The sequence below is a fragment of the Curcuma longa genome, unplaced genomic scaffold (genome assembly GCF_044706935.1).
Source record: "Curcuma longa cultivar G26 ecotype Majalengka, Jawa Barat unplaced genomic scaffold, ITB_CL_G26_1.1 contig_16603, whole genome shotgun sequence".
NCBI lineage: Eukaryota > Viridiplantae > Streptophyta > Magnoliopsida > Zingiberales > Zingiberaceae > Curcuma > Curcuma longa.
Genome location: NW_027430394.1, coordinates 44,405 through 64,412, shown reverse-complemented (window position 1 = coordinate 64,412; position 20,008 = coordinate 44,405). Strand labels below are relative to the sequence as shown.

Here is a 20,008-nt window from a genome sequence, read left to right as displayed (position 1 = left end):
ATTACTAGTCATTTTCATCCATATCTAACATATATAGTTCTTAGAAGACTATAGAGGTAGTTGCGTCGATTGGTAGTGATGTGGATTTCTTCATTCGAGGTGGTTGATTTCTTACTTGTTTTGTTACATTTATCCTATGCATATTAAATATATAACCTTGATGATATGAGATTACTTATAATCTTGATTTGAACATTTTTTATTTTTGAAATTATCTCCTCTCTTGTTGCTTTCTACTTGCTTTCACATGCTTGCCCTTTTAATATTCATAGTTGTCTATCTATCTTGGTAATATGGTTAACAATGGATAATGTGCACACTTAAAATCTATAAATTTAAAGCATAACTTTGTATACTGAAGAATAAAACAACAAATGCATTACACTTAGGCACTGTGTCATAAAAGAATCGCATAATTACTCATATTAAAATAAAAGACAACCAATGCATTACTCTTATTATAAAGTCCTTTAGCACATTTATAAGATCCAAGCATTTTTTACATGAGATGTATTTCCTCATTAGGCGGATTGCAGGTCCTTTACCTTTTCTTCTATAAGGTGCATTTTTAGGTGGATTACAGGTTCTTCACCCATTATATATTTACATGATACATTTTATATTGAGTGGATTGCAAGTTATTCATCATGCATCTTACCAGATAGTGTGAATTGCAATAATGTTAAGAGTAAAAAATATATACAAAAGCTAATTAAACTAGCTAAATGCATACATCTTGTTAGAATATTTAGAAATAAATATTCTATTAAATATTCTGTTTAGAATAAGTCGTCTAGAATAAGTCCCTATACTCATGTATAAATAGGGACCTATGGCTTGTAATATTTCAATTAATTCCATAATATTTTACATGGTATCAGAGCGATTAGGTTTAGGATTAGGTTTATCCGCCGAACCCTAAACCAATCCACGATCCCTTCCTTCCCTTCTGTCCTCTGCGTCTCTCTCTCTGTACGCCGCTGTCCTCGGCGTCCCTTCCTCCCTCTGCGCCGCTGTCCTCGCACCGTCTCCGAAGCAGAGCAAGCAGAATCCGTCGACGCAGCGCGACACGGCCTCCTGCTCGCGACGATTTCTTCTCCAGCGTAGCCGCCGCACACCTCGGTCTCCTGCTCGCGACGCCGCCTTCCTTCCGGCGCCGCCTTTGATCCAATCGCGGGTGGCTTCACCTTCGTGAAGTCGGAACCCCAGAGCTCTTGCCTTCCGAAAGGGTTCAGCGCCGCCTGGTTTCTTGCGATCTGGATCTGGCGCTCAACCAGCCCTTCGTCTGATCTGCAAATCGCAGCTGTCGTCCGTTTCTTGCGGTTGTTCCACCGATTTGGTTCGTCTTCTGTTGCTTGCCGTGCCGAGGAAGCAACACTCGGTCCCAGTTCTGCGACTTCTCGTCCCCCTGATAATCAACTTCCAAGCCAGCAGACCAGAACGAAACAGCTTCTCAGCTCTGCCTTCGTCTCCTCATCGCCGCAAGTGACAGCACAGAAATTGAGATTAGCCCTTCCTTCACCTACGCTGCCTCTCGTGGTCACGGACAGAAGGTGTTGAGATTAGCTGTTTGGGAATCAAAAAGCCAACTTCCAACAGCAAACAAAAAAAAAAAAAAAAAAAAAATCAGCGAACAGCAACTTCATGGCTACCTCCAGCACTTCGAAATCAGATATCTCAATTTTTACCAACCACATCACGGCACCACTCTCTTCCGAGTTGTTGGATGGTAAGAATTATTCCTCTTGGAGCTCTCACATTGAACTTTGGCTTGTTGGACAGGGTTATGAGTCACATCTCACCCAAATCGAAGAAGATATTCAAGCTGTCGAACGTCCTTTGTGGAAAAAGGTTGATGCTCAATTGTGTTGTATTATCCGAGCCACCATCCATCCATCTCTTAGGGATGTCTTCCGCACTCACAAGACCTGCAAAGCTGTTTGGACACAGGCTCAACAACTTTTTACAAATACCTCTCGGCGACTCTATCAAGTTTGTGAAGATCTTATGACCATTCTCAGTGCCCATCAGATTAAGGATTCTATGTCAACTTATCTGGGCTCGGTGTCTAGACTTCTTTGTGACTTCAATGAACTACTTCCACCTGCAGCCACACCTGTTGCAGAGCTTGAAAATCGGAAGAAATTTTTTATGTCTCTGGCTTTATATGGTTTGCCCACAGATTATTCTCATGTTCGTGATCAAATATTGGGTAACCCCACAGAGGCTACTATGGACAGTACCTGGGCGACTCTCCTTCGTGTCCCTGCCAAAGTCTCGACGTTGCCTCCTTCCAGTCATGTCGACTCATCAGCATTGGTCTCTCGTAACAACAACAGACCTCCACCTCGTAAGGGTGGCAAAGGACGCCCTTGGTGTGATCATTGCAACCGACCAGGACACACAATTGATAAATGTTGGAATCTACATGGTCGACCTGGCACGCCCGGTGGTCGACCTCCTCGTGCTGCACAGATTGTTCAGAGTTCTGTCACTTCTTCAGCTTCTACTTCACAGTTGCCACCAGATCCAACCCCACCGCCTTCCTATGACGACTTTCTGAAGTGGTATGAGGATCGAAAGACTTCTGATTCCCCTGCTACCGTTGCACTCACTGGTAATTCCTTTGCTGGCATATCTCACACTTCGAGTTCTTGGGTTCTTGATTCAGGGGCCACCGATCATATCACTGGTAATAAATCTTTGTTTTCTTCTCTTTCTACTTCTGGTTATTTACCCTTTGTCACCATGGCAAATGGTTCTCAAACTCAGTCCCAAGGTGTTGGTATTGTTCATCCTTCTCCATCTCTTTCTATCCATAATGTTCTTTATGTTCCCGGTGCTCCCTTTAATTTATTATCAATCAGTCAGCTTACTCGGTCTCTTGATTGTATCATCTCGTTTACTAAATCTTCTGTTTCCTTACAGGACCGGAGTACGGGGAAGATGATTGGCTTCGGATGTGAGTCTCATGGCCTATATCGGCTTCAACAGTCTTCTCTTGTTGGTTCGGCGGCAACATCTCCACTTCTTATTCATGCTCAGTTGGGACATCCTAGCCTTGATAAGTTGAAACAATTACATCCTAGTCTTTCTCACTTAAAATCTTTGTCTTGTGAGTCATGTCAATTAGGAAAGCATGTTCGTAGTTCTTTTTCTCCTCGCACTGTGAATCGGGCTACGTCCCCCTTTGCTTTGGTCCATTCCGATGTTTGGGGTCCAAGTCGTGTTTCCTCTACATTGGGGTCACGATATTTTGTTACCTTTATAGATGATTTTTCCGTTGTACTTGGTTATATCTGATGAAGGATCGTTCAGAGTTATTTTCTCTTTTTCAATCCTTTTTCTATGAAATTAAAACTCAATTTGGTATTTCTCTTCGAAATTTACAGAGTGATAATGCACGTGAGTATCTATCTATTCCATTTCAGACCTTTTTGGCATCTCATGGTGTGTTGCATCGGACGTCTTGTCCTCATACCCCTCAACAGAATGGAGTTGCTGAACGCAAAAATCGTCATCTTCTTGAGACCACCCGGACTCTTCTTCTCCATTCTCATGTTCCTCTCCAGTTTTGGGGTGACGCTGTGCTTACTGCATGCTATCTCATCAATCGCATGCCTTCCTCCACTCTACAAGGTCAAATACCTTATCATGTTCTTTATCCTCATCAGTCTCTTCATCCTTTACCACCTAAGGTCTTTGGCTCTATATGTTTTGCTCATGCTCTCGATCCTGGCGTTAGCAAACTCTGTCCCCGGTCTCATAAATGTGTCTTTCTTGGATACCCACGGTCTCAAAAAGGATATAAGTGTTATTCTCCTACTCTCCGTCGGTACTTCATCTCTGCTGATGTCACGTTCTTTGATTCTGTTCCATTTTTTGGGCCCAATGGATCTCTGTCAGAGTTTTCTCCTTCTACGCCGACACCGTTGGCTATCTTTTATCCTCCGGAGGAGGCTCTGTCACCTCCGGAGACATCTCCTCCATTGCAGGTTTATCAGCGTCGTTCTCGTCTTACTTTGCCGCCGCCAACAACTGACACTGCCATGGACACATCTTTGGAGCCGAAGTCTTTCGCCTCGTCCTTCGGTCCCATCTCATGAGTCTGATGTTCCCATTGCACTTCGGAAAGGTATGCGTTCCACTCGCAATCCTTCCCCTCATTATATCTCTTTGAGTTATCATCGTGTTTCTCCTTCCTATTTTGTTTGTCTTTCTTCTTTGTCGTCTGTTTCTCTTCCGAAAACTGCAGACGATGCTTTTGCCCATCCAGGATGGAAACAGGCTATGCTCGATGAAATGTGTGCCTTGCAGAGCAGTGGGACTTGGGACCTCGTTCCTCTACCGCCAGGAAAGTCAGTTGTTGGTTGTCGTTGGGTATATACGGTGAAGGTTGGTCCGGACGGAAAGGTTGATCGGCTTAAGGCTCGTCTTGTTGCTAAAGGATATACTCAGATCTTCGGATTGGATTATGGGGACACTTTTTCTCCTGTTGCCAAGTTGACCTCTGTGCGCTTATTCTTGTCTATTGCTGCAATTCGACATTGGCCTCTTTATCAGTTGGACATCAAAAATGCTTTCTTACATGGTGACTTACTCGAGGAAGTTTATATGGAGCAACCTCCGTGTTTTGTTGCTCAGGGGGAGTCTTCTGGTCTTGTATGTCGCCTGCGGAAATCTTTATATGGCCTCAAGCAGTCTCCCAGAGCATGGTTCGGTAGATTTAGTACTGTAATTCAACAGTTTGGCATGACTCGGAGTGAGGCTGACCATTCTGTCTTTTATCGTCACTCATCTACTGGTTGCATCTACTTAGTAGTTTATGTTGATGATATTGTTATCACAGGTAGTGATCATCTTGGGATTTCACAGGTGAAACAACATCTATTCAAGCATTTTCAGACAAAAGATCTCGGCAAACTCAAATATTTTTTGGGGATAGAGGTAGCACAGTCCAAAGATGGGATTATCATATCCCAAAGGAAGTATGCAATGGATATTCTAGAAGAAACAGGCATGTTAAACTCAAAAACAGTTGACACACCTATGGATCCTAATGTCAAGCTCATGCCAAATCAGGGGGAGCCTCTTCCAGATCCTGAAAGATACAGACGATTAGTAGGAAGATTAAATTACCTTACTGTTACTCGTCCAGATATCTCTTTTGCAGTAAGTGTAGTAAGTCAGTTTCTCAACTCTCCATGCAAGGAACATTGGGATGCTGTGACACGTATTATCCGATATATCAAAGGTGCTCCAGGAAAGGGTCTTTTGTACGGAGACAAAGGACATACTCGAGTCGTAGGTTATTCTGATGCAGATTGGGCAGGATCTCCCATTGATAGGAAATCTACCTCTGATTTTTGTATATTTGTTAGAGATAACCTTATTTCTTGGAAAAGCAAAAAGCATAATTTGTATACTGAAGAATAAAACAACAAATGCATTACACTTAGGCACTGTGTCATAAAAGAATCGCATAATTACACATATTAAAATAAAAGACAACCAATGCATTACTCTTATTATAAAGTCCTTTAGCACATTTATAAGATCCAAGCATTTTTTACATGAGATGTATTTCCTCATTAGGCGGATTAGGTCCTTTACCTTTTCTTCTATAAGGTGCATTTTTAGGTGGATTACAGGTTCTTCACCCATTATATATTTACATGATACATTTTATATTGAGTGGATTGCAAGTTATTCATCATGCATCTTACCAGATAGTGTGAATTGCAATAATGTTAAGAGTAAAAAATATATACAAAAGCTAATTAAACTAGCTAAATGCATACATCTGAAAAAAGAAAATTTGCATTTGCATTATGTACAAATATTAGTAAACAACTTGCTGGTAAATAGAAGTCAAAACCTCCAAAACGTGAGCAAACAATGCAAAATGGGTACAAAGGAGAATAGCAATAAATAACAAAGGTAAGTTTATCATGTTCTTTAAATTTTAACCTTATAAAATTTGTTATCATAGTTTACTCTTAAATTTTCTTAAGACAATTTCATAAGACGTTTTTTATTTTTCCTCTTTTACTCATACAATTTTTCCCATGGTAAATGATCCGCAATTCACCCTGTAAAGGATGCGTCATATATAAGAGTTGCACCCATATGAGATATATTATAAGTATATATAAGGCAAGCCCAACTCATGCGAGATGGGGCATGACACTCGACCTTTGTTTGAAGGTAGGGTGACCTTGCCAGTTGGTAGGCCAACCTCGATTGTAAATTCCAAAAGTGAAACCTTTTATCGAAGGCAAGTCCATCTAGAACTTTGTTTAGTCGTAGGTAAATCTTGAAAATTAAACCTTATGTTAGAAAGTTAATTGACTCAGGTGTGTGGATGATTGAATTGGGAAACCTTTTGTTTAAAGGCAAGTCAAGTTAATTTTTTAGTGAGTCAACCTAAGTTGGTAAATTTTTTATAGCCAACTTTCTTCTTAAAAGTTGGGTTTACCTTATCTTTTGGTAGGTTGAACTAAGGATGATTGAGGCAGCCATGCTTCAAACCATTGGATCCTAACAGTCACAAATGCTTGATCTAAGTCATTCTAGTTATATTTAGCTTGATATAAATTTATTTTCCAGACTATTTTTTTACCATGGCGATCATGGTTCAAGCCTTTTGGTTGTCATTTAGCATCAAAATAAACAAAAAAAAACACTCCCTAAGCTCTCATAGTGTTACTAGAGTTCTAAATATAACAAAAGAGCTAGGAAGTGTCAATCCAATGTTTCATCCTTTAAATCTAAAGTTCTAATAATATCTTTCTCACCTATGGCTAGATCTTTATCTATAAATGAAATGGAAGTGCTTAGACTCTCTGATACTCATTTTTATATCTTTGAAGAGAATGATTATTTGTAGAGGATATCTAAAAACAATTTGAATCATTGCTGAAGGTTGTCTAATGATGAAGGTTTGCTTGGATTGTTCTATGAGGTATCTAGAGACAAGGGCTTGTTTAATAGGTAGCTCTATGCTTAGATTATTGCTATAGGGTATCTAGTGACAATGATTGCTCTGATCGTTCTAGGAGATATCCAGAAACAAAAGCTTGTTGAGTGGTTGCTCAATTTGTAGAGCTTTGTTCTATTGCATCATTGAAGTAGCTTTTAGTAGATTTGGTATTCGAGACCATAGAGTAGGAACGGGCAGTTACAAACCATTGTGTTATTGTGTGTGATATATTTATTGATTTTGCTTGTTTGACGCTTGCACACATTATGCAATTAGATAAATTTTTTACTACTATTTGTTTAAGTTTGCTACTAGTGCAAAGAACATTTAGTTGGCTATTTGCCTCCCCTCCCGCTCTCCCAATCCTCAATCCTCGTAGTTGGGTCATCAATCCTCTACATGATTTTGCTACAAAACTTTTAGCATATTTTCTCTATTATGGCCTTCCCCACATGCATCTATAGTATCCAAGTTGATTAGTTTAAGATAAAAGATCGACGAAAGAGTGACTCCTATAACTTAGGTAATATACATTAATTATATTCAAGTCAACAAAAAAATTTGTCTTGAGCTGTGTCCAAGAATAAAGCGTACTAATATATATGAAAAAAGCAAACCTTATTCTTTAGAAATTCAGGATATGTGGAAAGGCACTGAATCAAAGCACTTCGGTCCTGTTGTCAAGTAGTAATATTATTAGCCACAATCAAACTTTATCATCTCAAAAAGCAATTTGAGTGTAAACTTCTTAGAAGTATGCTTCTGCAATGATTTATAATCAAGCAAAACATCTTAGTTACTTGCTTAAATGACCAGTTTCAAAGTGGACAAAGTATTCAATTAAGTTTAAAATAAATAAGATGACTTCAGCTGGCAATCTATGGAGAACATTTGAACACAAGGAGTTGAGGGTAGGTTAAAGGAAAGTTAGATATTAGGACAAGAGTATTATAGAAATCTGCTTTTCTATCTAATTATTTCTTACAAAATGATTTTTCTACTTATTATTCCACATTTTTAATAGTACATTCTTCTTGTATTTCCTTAAGCAAATCTAAACTATAAACTTACTTGACACACTTTCCTCAAAACTTTGAAAAAGCCATGTACTTAATTTTGATCTAATGATTTAGTCATAAAGCAATAAAAGATGGACATATTTGTTTGGATGATCATTAAACAGTTATTGCCAGTTGAAGTAATAATCCATTACTACATCTTTTTCCAGCACCCAATATCTGAGAGACAAAAGGCAAGAAAATTCTTCTATTAACAACAGCATAAGAAAGAAAGAACAGAGACATCTTCATATGTTGGGGCTCGAGGATATTAAGGGATAAGATGGATTTTCCAAAGGCTAAGTTACTGCACATGTTATGTAAACTACAATGGAATAAAAAAAAGCATTCTACTAAATAAAGCATAGTACCAAATTTCCAACATCAGATGATTACTTTGATCGATTCATTTTTGTTCAGACAGACATGATGTACAAAAACAATTTACATGAAGATCCTCACTTGGGACTAGTTTTTATCAGAGGCATAAGGTACTCACACATCCCTTCATATATATCATGCTCCCAGCCCCAAGAAAAATTAAACAATGAGTAGCAGATGCAAGAGTACAAAAATATGAAGCATCACAAAAAGATCACGTACAATGTAAGAGTTTGAAGTAATACACATGGTGAGATCATTAGTTAGTAAATTGACAAGCACTAAGTGATGCAACTAGAATACTGAATTCCAATAATGCTGCTTATCTTTTCAGGAGTATTGCAAGATAATGCAGTTTATTTTATCACAAATAACCAAGTATGGACACACCTTTACCCAGAGGACTGAACAATCAAAATTTGTAAGAAACCATTTATGTGCATTCATGCCAAATGAATCTGCTTCTTCAACACCATCGATATGATAACGGTACTCTGGACAAATACAAACACTACCAGCATATGCAGCATCCACATGAAACCACAAGTCAAATGCCTAAAATGAAGACAAATAAAAATAAGTACCAATCATCAGAGACTCCAGGAGTAGAATGAAACATTAGTAGGTTTCATTTCTTATCAATACCTTTGCTAATTTTCCAAGCTCAGACAGTGGATCCACAGCTGCCGAGGATGTGGTGCCAACCTAGCATTGAGAAATCAGTCTGAGCATATTTTTTTTTCATAGTATTTGTTGTAAAGAATAAAAATAAAATGTTCCTTAGAGAATTCTGCATCATACTCAAGTGAATGTCAAATGACTTTCAGTTAATTCCTGCAGCATCTAGCTTAAGTTATGCAGAAGTGAGAACAGCACAATAATTAGTTACATGTCTGTCTCTAGCAGTCATTTGCACCAAAGGAATAGAAGCTTTCTTAAGCTTGAAAACAGTGTTTATTAACAAAAATAAAGAGCTACTTAAGATGGAAAAATAAAAAATGATATAATAAAGAAAAAGTAGATACATAGGAAAGTAAATTGTTCCTTACTGTGCCACATAAAAAAAATGGTATCAATCCAGCCAATAAGTCATGAGAAATAGCTGCGGAAACTACTTCAGGAGAAAGAGCATAGTTTGAACTAGAGTCAGTCTTCAGAACTCTGACATTCTCAGAAAATATTCCTGCAATCTTCCATTAAGGAATTTTAACAACATAACAAGCGACGTTACAAAAAGATACTAATACTAAAGAAACATATAATACTGCTAAATGCTTAAAAGGTTTCTGTATGATATTCATATCAGCCATCATCATAATCCTAGTTTTAGTATCCAATATATAGCAGTAGAAACTTCACATATTTCCAATACCTTTTCCTCCCCTTGTGACTCAAACACGTTAAATACAAATGCACACATGATCAATATTAAAGTGAAAATAGAATACAACTAATCACAACGAAAACAATGAGATATAATGTGGTTTGACGATCCTGCTGCTACATCCACTGCCAACAGCACATTCAACATTGCAAACAATAAGATGTAATGTGGTTCAAAGATTCTAGTCCTATATCCAATGCGTCACTACTAAATCCACTAAATCATTCACTTACATGATGTAATGAAGTAAATCTCTACAAGGAATATGATACAATGCTTAACCTCCTCATAACAACAAGCTACAGAACACTTAGTGAAACCCCTTAAGTAGACTCTCCCTAGTCGAGTCATATTATATTATTTAAAATTTCAAGGATATAGTCGTAATTTCTAAAAGTTTCTAGACTTTTATGAAAAAGTGCAATTAAAAACCTCAACTCTGATTCTTCTTCCTCCGGCATGCATGATCCTTATATTTTTCCCTAACCAAAATCATCTCCTGCCCCATGAATGCCACTCACCACCACCCTTCCCCTCCCGACTTCTCTCGTAAAACCCTAAACTCCTTTCCACCTCACATCATCAACACCACATTGCTGCCACATCGCCACCACAACTGTTGTCGCCAACACAACATCATGTCGCTACTGCACTCCAATGCTATTGTAGTAACTTTGCAACTCCACAATCTCCGTTTTTCACCCAAATTTTCCCCCGAAGGGAACCTCAACTCCTCATCCACTATCATTGCCTCTGGTTGCTGCCAACGCTCTCTTCTTTGAGTATTCGTAGGTTTTGGCGTTTTGGACCTGCCAAAAATTGAATTATAGGTGTGTCTTGCAATGAACCGGAGTAACTTGGACCCTTCGATGGATCAGGTGAGTGTTCCTTCTTGTTTCTAAAAGTTTACTTAGTGTATGATTTGATAAAATAAATTCGTTGAGATTTAATTATGCTTGTATTAGGGGAAATTAGTTGCAAACTTATATTTACTTCTGTTGCTTGCCAATATCTTCGATTCTGTTTGTCCTTTTTACATTCTAACCGTTTATCTACTTATTGTTGCTCTGTTAAAATTTATTGATTAGATTACTAAGAGATAAGTCAAAATTTAAAAGAAACATATAGAAACCTAGGGTAGTCCCTTCGAGGGAACTGAACTATTATAAGAACCATGCGCGATAGAATAACATAATTAATTATGCTAGAATAATTGCATAGAGATATATAATACGTTAAAAATCACATACAAATGAATAATATGCTTAAATAATCACACATTAATGAATATAATATGAGAGAGCTTCAGCTCTGCGCCCTTGAGAAGTTGTGTATTTTATCAACTAAACTATTGAAGAAATAAATGCAGCCCTTGTACCATAAAACTTCGGCTCTAAAATTCAGAATAGTTGCGTGGCTACTTATGCCAAAATAAGAATCTAAGAAATTATTATAATTGTAAAGCATTAGATCTGTACTCCAAAGGAGTTGCATGACTACACATATCGACGTAATAAAACATATTAAATTATTCATATTATAAAGCTTTGGCACTGCTTGAGTCTTTTTGCACATGCGTGGGCTTCGGCCATCTTATGTAAGATGGATTGTAGGTCGTTCACCTTATTATCATGTGAGGTAATTTGGAGTGGATTGCAGCCATCTTTTATTTCCAAGGGAGCGGAGCAACCTCTTTTTTACCTTGAATTATTCAAAGTATGCAAAATTGCTCACTTTTTGTAAAGGATTAGACTCAATATCGGGTGGTTTATGGATGACCAATATTACACACCATCATTTAGCTATTGAAATTCTTTTCCTAATCATAGGTCATGTATAAAGCTAAATGGGCAATTAGCTATAGCCTTAAAAATATTTAAGTAGCTTGAAGTAATAGGACCTTGTCCAATGCATCTTGCCAATGTGAAAGAGGTATTAACAAGCATAACATCAATGACTGAGTAAAGAGATGCAAAAGTAAAAGTAAGTGAATATTAGTAGACATATGTTTAAAGGCATCTAAGCCAAGAATCTAAGTACAAGCTTGGGTGGAATATGATATATGTACAATAGACGTATACAAGGTACAAAATCTTGAGCCATATGGAAGTTTTGACCTTTTACTAGAATGATACTATTTCAGTATCTTGCTTACATTTCGATGTATAGTGTTAGTAGTGAATTAGAGGTGGAAAGAGAAGAAGATAAGAAGAAAAAGAAGATAACAACATTATTATACTTCATCTGTTGTAACATATCAAGTGGTGTTGAGTATTAGTGTAACATGGTACTTATCAACATGGTTGATATAACAACATAGGAGACTTTCCCTATGCCAAATAGTATTAAGTTTTGATAATTTATCGGAATGATACATTTTGACAGTACCGTTAGACATACTACAATATTTTAAACCATGGAAGTATCTCCCATGGAAGTATCTCAATGGGTTAAGGTAGCATTTAATTGAGATAAGGCATCTGTCATAATATAAACTTGAGAAGGCGACAATGCTCCTCAATATGAATAATGGTAGAGCTAGAGATGAAAAGAAGTTGAGCTGATGAAAACATCAAGAGTCATTGTGCTACATGGATAGTGTATGGAGGATAACTTGATAGATAGTTCTAAAGAGTGTAACAAATATCTCTGACAAGCCAAGTTACCCACAATTGATACATTTGAGTATGTCCTATCCATTGATATGATTTCATAAACAATCTCCTATTCCACCCTAAGCTCTCTTAAATAGTAACTAAGTGGCTAGAGTGCCCCTATTACTAGGCAATCTAACAATGCTATGATACCCTTAATGCCCTCATGTAGACATCTGTTAGAGTTGGAATAAAGGTGCCTCCTAATATTTGAGTCTAGTGAAGAAATATAAAGTTAGAAGCAAGGTTTAAAATTTAGAGTTGTGCCTATGTTTCGGTCTTTAACTGGAACGACACAATTTTGTTATCGTATCATGACATTCCAATATGGTTTCGAGACTTACAACAACCAAGCCTTTTGGGTGATATGGTTTCGATAATTAATTATATTATTAATAATAACAATCAACTTTTATTTTAATTAATTATTTATCTAATCATTATACGGATAGTATATGTGTATACTTTCATTTAATATATATGATTTTTCAAAATTTAGAGTAAGATATTATATTTAGGCTTAAATTTTATGTATATAACATTTTTTTTAAAAAAATAGAATTTAACTCAAATTTAATTCAATCAAATTGGAACATTTTAATTCAAAATTTTTAAATAAAATTAAATTTAAAATTTTGTATCCTTCAATTTGAATTGGAAATAATTTCCTTTTAAATGATCTATTCACTAACATCTATTATAATTATTATTATATAATTTTGCTAATATTTTGAATGAATAAAATTAAAATAAAAAACTTATTTTTAATTTAATTAAACAATTTTGCTTCGCTAAATCCTAATTTTCTCATAGCTTGTTCACACTATTTTTCACTATCATAAAAGTTAGAATGTGAAAAAATCTTTATTGAGATTAGATACTAAATTTTATCCAATTTAAACTTTTATAAATTTTATATTATTTATTTAGAATTTTGTAGATACTAATTAAACTAAATTGAACTGACATTTTAAATTCTAGTGGTCAAGTGTAAGTTTGTTTAACATTTGGTGGAGTTAATCAAGTAGGTATGGTGATTAAGGTCAAGTAAGTTTAAATTGAGCTTAATTTGAATTTATTTTTCTCAGTTTAAGATTGAACCAAATGATCAAGTTCAATCGTATTTAATTAAATTGGTTCAATCATATTTAATTAAATTATTGATGTATTTTAAAAAAATAAAAATTATTTAATTAGGATTAATGGTATTTAATTAGTTATTTAATTTTTTTCGTCTCTTATTCCTATTTTTTCCCTCATTCCTTTTTTCCTGATTTCTTTCCCTTTGTTCCCCGACTCTTCCCACTCTCATAGGACACCCAATTCCTCCTGGCTCTCACCGACTGTAGCAGGAGCACAACATCTCGACCAAAGTTGCATCCTCCACCGCCAACCAAAGACGCTTGTCACCACCAATCACTAACGCTACTCCTCTCTCTGGTACTTCTTCTTTGTTCCCTTTGTTTCTCCCTTCGATTTCTTCTCTCCCACCCCCTCTTTGTTTTTCACCACTATCATTGTCGTTGTACTCAAATTAAAATCTTGAGTCGTTTTATCTGATACAGGCGAAACATCTCATTCCGCCGACATATCTGCACTGACACAAGCAGTACTAATGTCGCTACCCGTCCAGATGCATCACGAGGGACTGGCGATGCGCCACGAGGGACCGACGACGTGTCCGAAGGCATCACGTGGGATCGGTGACTCGTCTAAAGGCGTCGTGTGGGACCAACAACATGTTCGAACTCAGGAGGCGTCATGTGGGTTGCGTGTGCCCGCGATCGTGCGCCGAAGCTTAACAGGGTAAGTTTTTAATTGTTTAATTAAATAAACTTAGGTTAATAATTTTAATTAACTCCTAACTATGATTGGGATAATTTAAATAGGATTAATTAAAGGTTAATAAAATTATCCTATTAATTTAATATATATATTTTTTATTTTTTATTATTTTATTTTTATTTTTATTTTTAAATTTTTAAATTAAAATTTTATTTTTAATTAATATATTTTATATTTAAAAAATATCGAAACTATATCGGGACAGCACGATATAGTACTGAAACTGTATCATTCCGGTCTAGAATCGAAATTTCACCGTTACTCGAGATTTTAAATCATGGTTGTACTCCTCTCTTCCTTCTCTCCCTTTGTTTTTGCTAGTCGTGTCGAAGTCATCTCACATGCCGATTGGCGGATGGAGCAATAAATTTTATTTTTCCCATGCCGACCAACATAGCTCGACGCCGAAAAGGATGGTTAAAAATTGGCCAAAATGCACTTGTATGACCTAGATATCCGAGATAATTAAAAAGATATCTCAATAACTGTTGGGACCGTTACGTTTGCTAGAGGGGGTGAATAACAACTTTCGATTTTGCCTGCAATATTATTAGCGGAAGCACAAGACAAAGACAAGATCAAAAGTAAACAATGCTAACCCTTTCGATTTACTTGGTATCCACCTCTTCGAGGTGACTAATCCAAAGATCCACACACACCACGCGAATGTTCCACTATGAAACCTCTCCTTCTCAAAGCGACTTTGAAGGTGGAGAAACTTTTACAATTGATCTCTTCCTCTTACAAAATATGTAGTGAAGGTTTGGAGGAAGATTTTGAGAGTCACAAAGCTTGAAGATCGTGCAAGGAAAAAAAGTGCAAAACCTTGCGTCTCCAATCTTCAATCTGTCTTTTTATATTTTTCTCGACACCAGTCGACTGCCTTAGGGATCAGTCGACTGGTGGGCTTCAATGGCTCTTATAGATTGCGTTTAATTCTCCAACTGTCAGCCCAACGTTCATATATCAGTCGACTGATGACTCCACCAGTCGACTGATCACTCAGTCGACTGAACAGTCGACTGGTCTCTGCTTTTTCACTCAACTGATCTTTCTGTGTATTTTGGATCAAGACACCAGTCGACTGATGTCATCACCAGTCGACTGATGAAGCTGAAAATCCACCTTTCAGCTTCCTTCTTCATCCCTTAGTCTTGACTCACGCCTTCAAACATCTTCAACAAGCCTCGTGCCCTCCTTGGATGCTTTCGAGCCCACGGCTCCTCATCCTTGCACTTGCTTGAGATGTTTCCCTCAGCTTTGTCATGCTAAGTCTTCCTTTTGCCAAGAGGTCGCACCTCCGGGACTTTACCGTTTGCCAAGAGGTCGCGCCTCTGGGACTTCACCATTTGCCAAGAGGTCGTGCCTCCGGGACTTCGCCAAGAGGCCGTGCCTCCGGGATTTCGCCAAAGAGGCCGCGCCTCCGGGACATCACCAATTGCCAAGACTTCAAACCTGGACTTTCCTGTTTACTCAAATCACACATGTTAGATCACCAACATTGCATAACTTAAACTCATTTAGCCAAATATTAAAACCAACTGATACTTGGGGCAAGATTGCACCAACAATCTCCCCTTTTTTGATGTTTGACAAAAACTTATTTAAGTTAGGTCTTTAACATGATAAGACATAATTTCAGCATAAAGCATAATCATGAAGCAATATAAGCATGGATAATAGAAGCATAAAACATGGAGATTCTAACTTAAACCAAACTCATTTCTCTCCCTTTTTTGACACACACCAAAAAGGCTACATCTCCATATGGAGGCAGAAATGAACAAGAGCTAGGGTAAATATCCAAGCAAGAACCTCATCCCCTTGAAATAAGTAATAAGAAAGTTGTTCTTTGAGAGATACACTCCCCCTAAAACCCTACTCCCCCTAAAGTCATTTCACCAACAATTTAAAGCTCTACTCCCCCTAGACCATTGCACCAACAATGTCTTTGGAAAGTCTCAAAAATACATGCTTGATCAATCACATTGACCATTATAATTGAAAAATGTCATCTAAGGCATTTCCATGGAGTAGTAAGTCATAGGATACCTAAATGACCAAGATACGATCGAAACCACAGAGTTTCAGCCTTATCAGACTCACCAGTCGACTGATTCAGAATCAGTCGACTGTCCCGTGTAGAAAAATCTCACAGAAAGATTGGTCGAGTGAGAAACGAAGAGTCGACTGGTACCAATCGACTGGTATCTATATCAGTCGACTGGTCCCATGTATCAGCTCAATTCAACATTCTGAGACGAACTTCAGAAATGCCCTATTAATTCCATAAAATTTAAAAAATGATGAAATTTTGCAAGCAAGTTTGTTTCAACATTCTCTATCAAGGAAAAATAAAGTTTTATGAAAAATCAAAGTATTTCATAAGTTTGACCAAAACTCAAAAGTTTGGCACAAACTTGCACTTATGTATCAACCTCAAGCCATGTTTTGAAACCTTTGATGTTGCAAGTGTATATCACTGTGAGTACAACATGGAAATATTTTCAAAACATTTAAAATGTCCAACTATGATCAATGGGCAAGATGTCCATGAATTAAACATTTACTTTCCCCATAGTTGGTCTATGATAGATATATTGATACTCTTCATACCTCATCAAGATGCCATAAGCATAAGTAAGATATGAGTATCGTCCTAGCATCTCACATAATATTCAAATTAAGAAATACACAAGCAAGCCTTCCTAGGGTCTTGTGAGATGTACATAAGTAACTTCTAGCTATGGGATCATGCAAGACTAATGTCATAATTCTACAAAGTACATACCAAGTTCCCTCTACGTCACTATCTACTTTTACATTTGTTCCTATAAGAGTAGAAGCTACCTTAGCATTTTCCAAATCAAATTTCTTGATAATTTCTTTAGCCTATTTGGTTTGGTAAACATGAGTTCCTTCTTCTCTCTTACCTATATAACATAAAACACATCACTCTTTGGTACCCAAAAGCTTGATTCACTAACATTTTATAAGTATTTCTTAGGGACCCATGCTTGCTTTACCTTCCCTTAGTGACTTGTTTGCTAGGTGACCCTTGTCTTCCTACTAGAGAGATGTAGGCAACCTCTTTAGGTTTGTATCCTATTCCGGCCTTATTGTAAACCGCTCTTTGACTGTTTAGGATCATATCAAGGTTTTTGATCCATTTGAAAATTTTTCTAAACATTTCCTTAATTCAATAACTTCATCCTTCAATTTAGCATTTTCTTCATTAATTTCACTAGAGTCACTATCATTATTCCTAATGGTCCTAAGTTCCTCTTTTAACATCTTAACCTTAGACTTTGACTTAATCAAGGCATTTTTAAGAAAAGCAATAGTTTTATAAAGAAACTTTTCTTTTGCAGAATCCATTACCTCATCTTCACTTGATGAAGATTCGTCGCTACTTGATGTCTTCCTCCTCACTTGTAGTTTCTTGATCACTCTCACGTGTCATTAGTGCCATGTGTCTGGTGATGTGGCACAGCTCTTCTTCATCATCTGATGAGTCGCTACTTGATGTATCCCATGTGGCTTGGGCCACCATCACTTCCTTCTTCTTTTTCTCCTTTTTCCTTTCCTTCTCCTCTTTCTTCTTCAACTCCGGACAATTTGGCTTGATGTGCCCCTTCTTGTTGCACTCATAGCACGTAACATTAGGATTAAAACTTAAACTTTGATTATTTTTACCTCTTGATGATGTAAACATCTTCTTTACATCCCTCCTTGTGAATCTTCTTGATTTTCCCATCATTTTCTTGACATAATGAGCAACCTTCTTTGCCGACATCTCCTCATCGCTATCCGAGGACTCTTGATCGGACTCAGATGAAGGCTCCTCCTTTTCCTTCTTCTTCTTCTTCTTCTTTCTTTTCTACAATCAAAGCAATACCTTTCTCTTTGGAAGACACATTAGCTTGTTCATGTAATTCAAATTCACAAAATAACTCATCTAGTTTAACAATTGAAAGATCCCTAGATACTTTATACGCATCAACCATTGATGCCCATAAAGTGGTTCTAGGAAAGGCTTGAAGTACATACCTTACTAAATCTCGGTTGTCTATCTTCTCACCTATCACATGAAGTCCATTCACAATCTCTTTGAACCGTCCATGCATTTGACTTACGGTCTCATTTGGCTTCATGTTGAAGGTTTGAAGTTGTCCAACCAAGAGATCCCTCTTGGCTCTTCTAGATTCACTTGAACCCTTCATTTAATTCAATGAGCTTCTCCCAAAGCTCTTTGGCCGAGTTGAAGGGTCCAACCTTGCTCAGTTGCTCTTTGGAGAGTCCACATTGCAAGGTGGTTGTGGCTTTTGCATTTGCTTGAGCCTTCTTGCATATTTCCTTCGACCAATCCTTGGTAGGTAGAGGTGTTCCAGATGCATCCTTTGGTTTTTCGAATCCATCTACAACACTAAACTAATTTTCAATATCATTCATTAAATAGTATTCCATCCTACCTTTCCAATAGGCAAAATCATTGCCATCGAAGTACGGAGGTCGTGCGGTGTTGTATCCCTCTTGAAACGCCATCTAGATGCTCCGGTTGAGGGTGAGTTCTTCCGAAGCGAACCTTGCTCTGATACCACTTGTTGGGACCGTTGCATTTGCTAGAGGGGGGTGAATAGCAACTTTTTACTCTTGCCTACAATATTATTAGCGGAAGCACAAGACAAAGACAAAATCAAAAGTAAACAATGCTAACCCTTTCGATTTACTTGGTATCCACCTCTTCGAGGTGACTAATCCAAGGATCCACACACACCACACGAACGTTCCACTATGAAACCTCTCCTTCTCAAAGCAACTTTGAAGGTGGAGAAACCTTTACAATCAATCTCTTCCTCTTACAAATATGTAGTGAAGGTTTGGAGGAAGATTTTGAGAGTCACAAAGCTTGAAGATCGTGCAAGAAGAAAAAGTGCAAACACTTGCGTCTCCAATCTTCAATCTGTCTTTTTATATTTTTCTCGACACCAGTCGACTGCCTCAGGGATCAGTCGACTGGTGGGCTTCAACGGCTCTTGTAGATTGCGTTTAATTCTCCAGCTGTCAGCCCAACATTCATATATCAGTCGACTGATGACTCCACCAGTCGACTGATCACTCACCCAGTCGACTGGTCTCTGCTTTTTCACTCAACTGATCTTTCTGTGTGTTTTGGATCAAGACACCAGTCGACTGATGTCATCACCAGTCGACTGATGAAGCTGAAAACCCACCTTTCAGCTTCCTTCTTCATCCCTTAGCCTTGACTCACGCCTTCAAACATCTTCCACAAGCCTCGTGCCCTCCTTGGATGCTTTCGAGCCCACGGCTCCTCATCCTTGCACTTGCTTGAGATGTTTCCCTCAGCTTTGTCATGCTAAGTCTTCCTTTTGCCAAGAGGCTGCACCTTCAGGACTTCACCATTTTGTTGGATCTTATGAACACGGCTAGAGAGGGGGGGTGTGAATAGCCGTCCACACTTTTCGCTTTTCTTGCTTAATCTTCGGTTACGCAGCGGAAATAATCAACTTGATCAGAGGTAAATGAAGATCAGCAGGCTAAGACGAGGATTTACGAGGTTCGGAGATAACTTGCTCCTACTCCTCGGCGTGTCCGTAAGGTGGACGACTCCTTGATCTTTCGGCAGATCAAACCCCGGTAGCACCGGCTATAAACTTTCTCCTTCTCGGTGGAGGAACCTCTC

At 37.7% G+C, this 20,008-nt stretch overlaps 1 protein-coding gene across 1 annotated transcript in view; it reads right to left on the bottom strand.

The window, feature by feature from the left end:
• Window positions 1–20,008, bottom strand: part of LOC141816433 (tyrosine decarboxylase 2) — a 58,244-nt gene that overhangs the window by 11,175 nt on the left and 27,061 nt on the right. The window contains exons 6-9 of the mRNA XM_074704216.1: window positions 9,471–9,611; window positions 9,067–9,126; window positions 8,812–8,976; window positions 7,600–7,656 (exon numbers count right to left, since the gene is read on the bottom strand). Coding sequence (XP_074560317.1) covers window positions 7,600–7,656; window positions 8,812–8,976; window positions 9,067–9,126; window positions 9,471–9,611 — 423 coding nt within the window. The remainder of the gene's footprint in view (window positions 1–7,599; window positions 7,657–8,811; window positions 8,977–9,066; window positions 9,127–9,470; window positions 9,612–20,008) is intronic.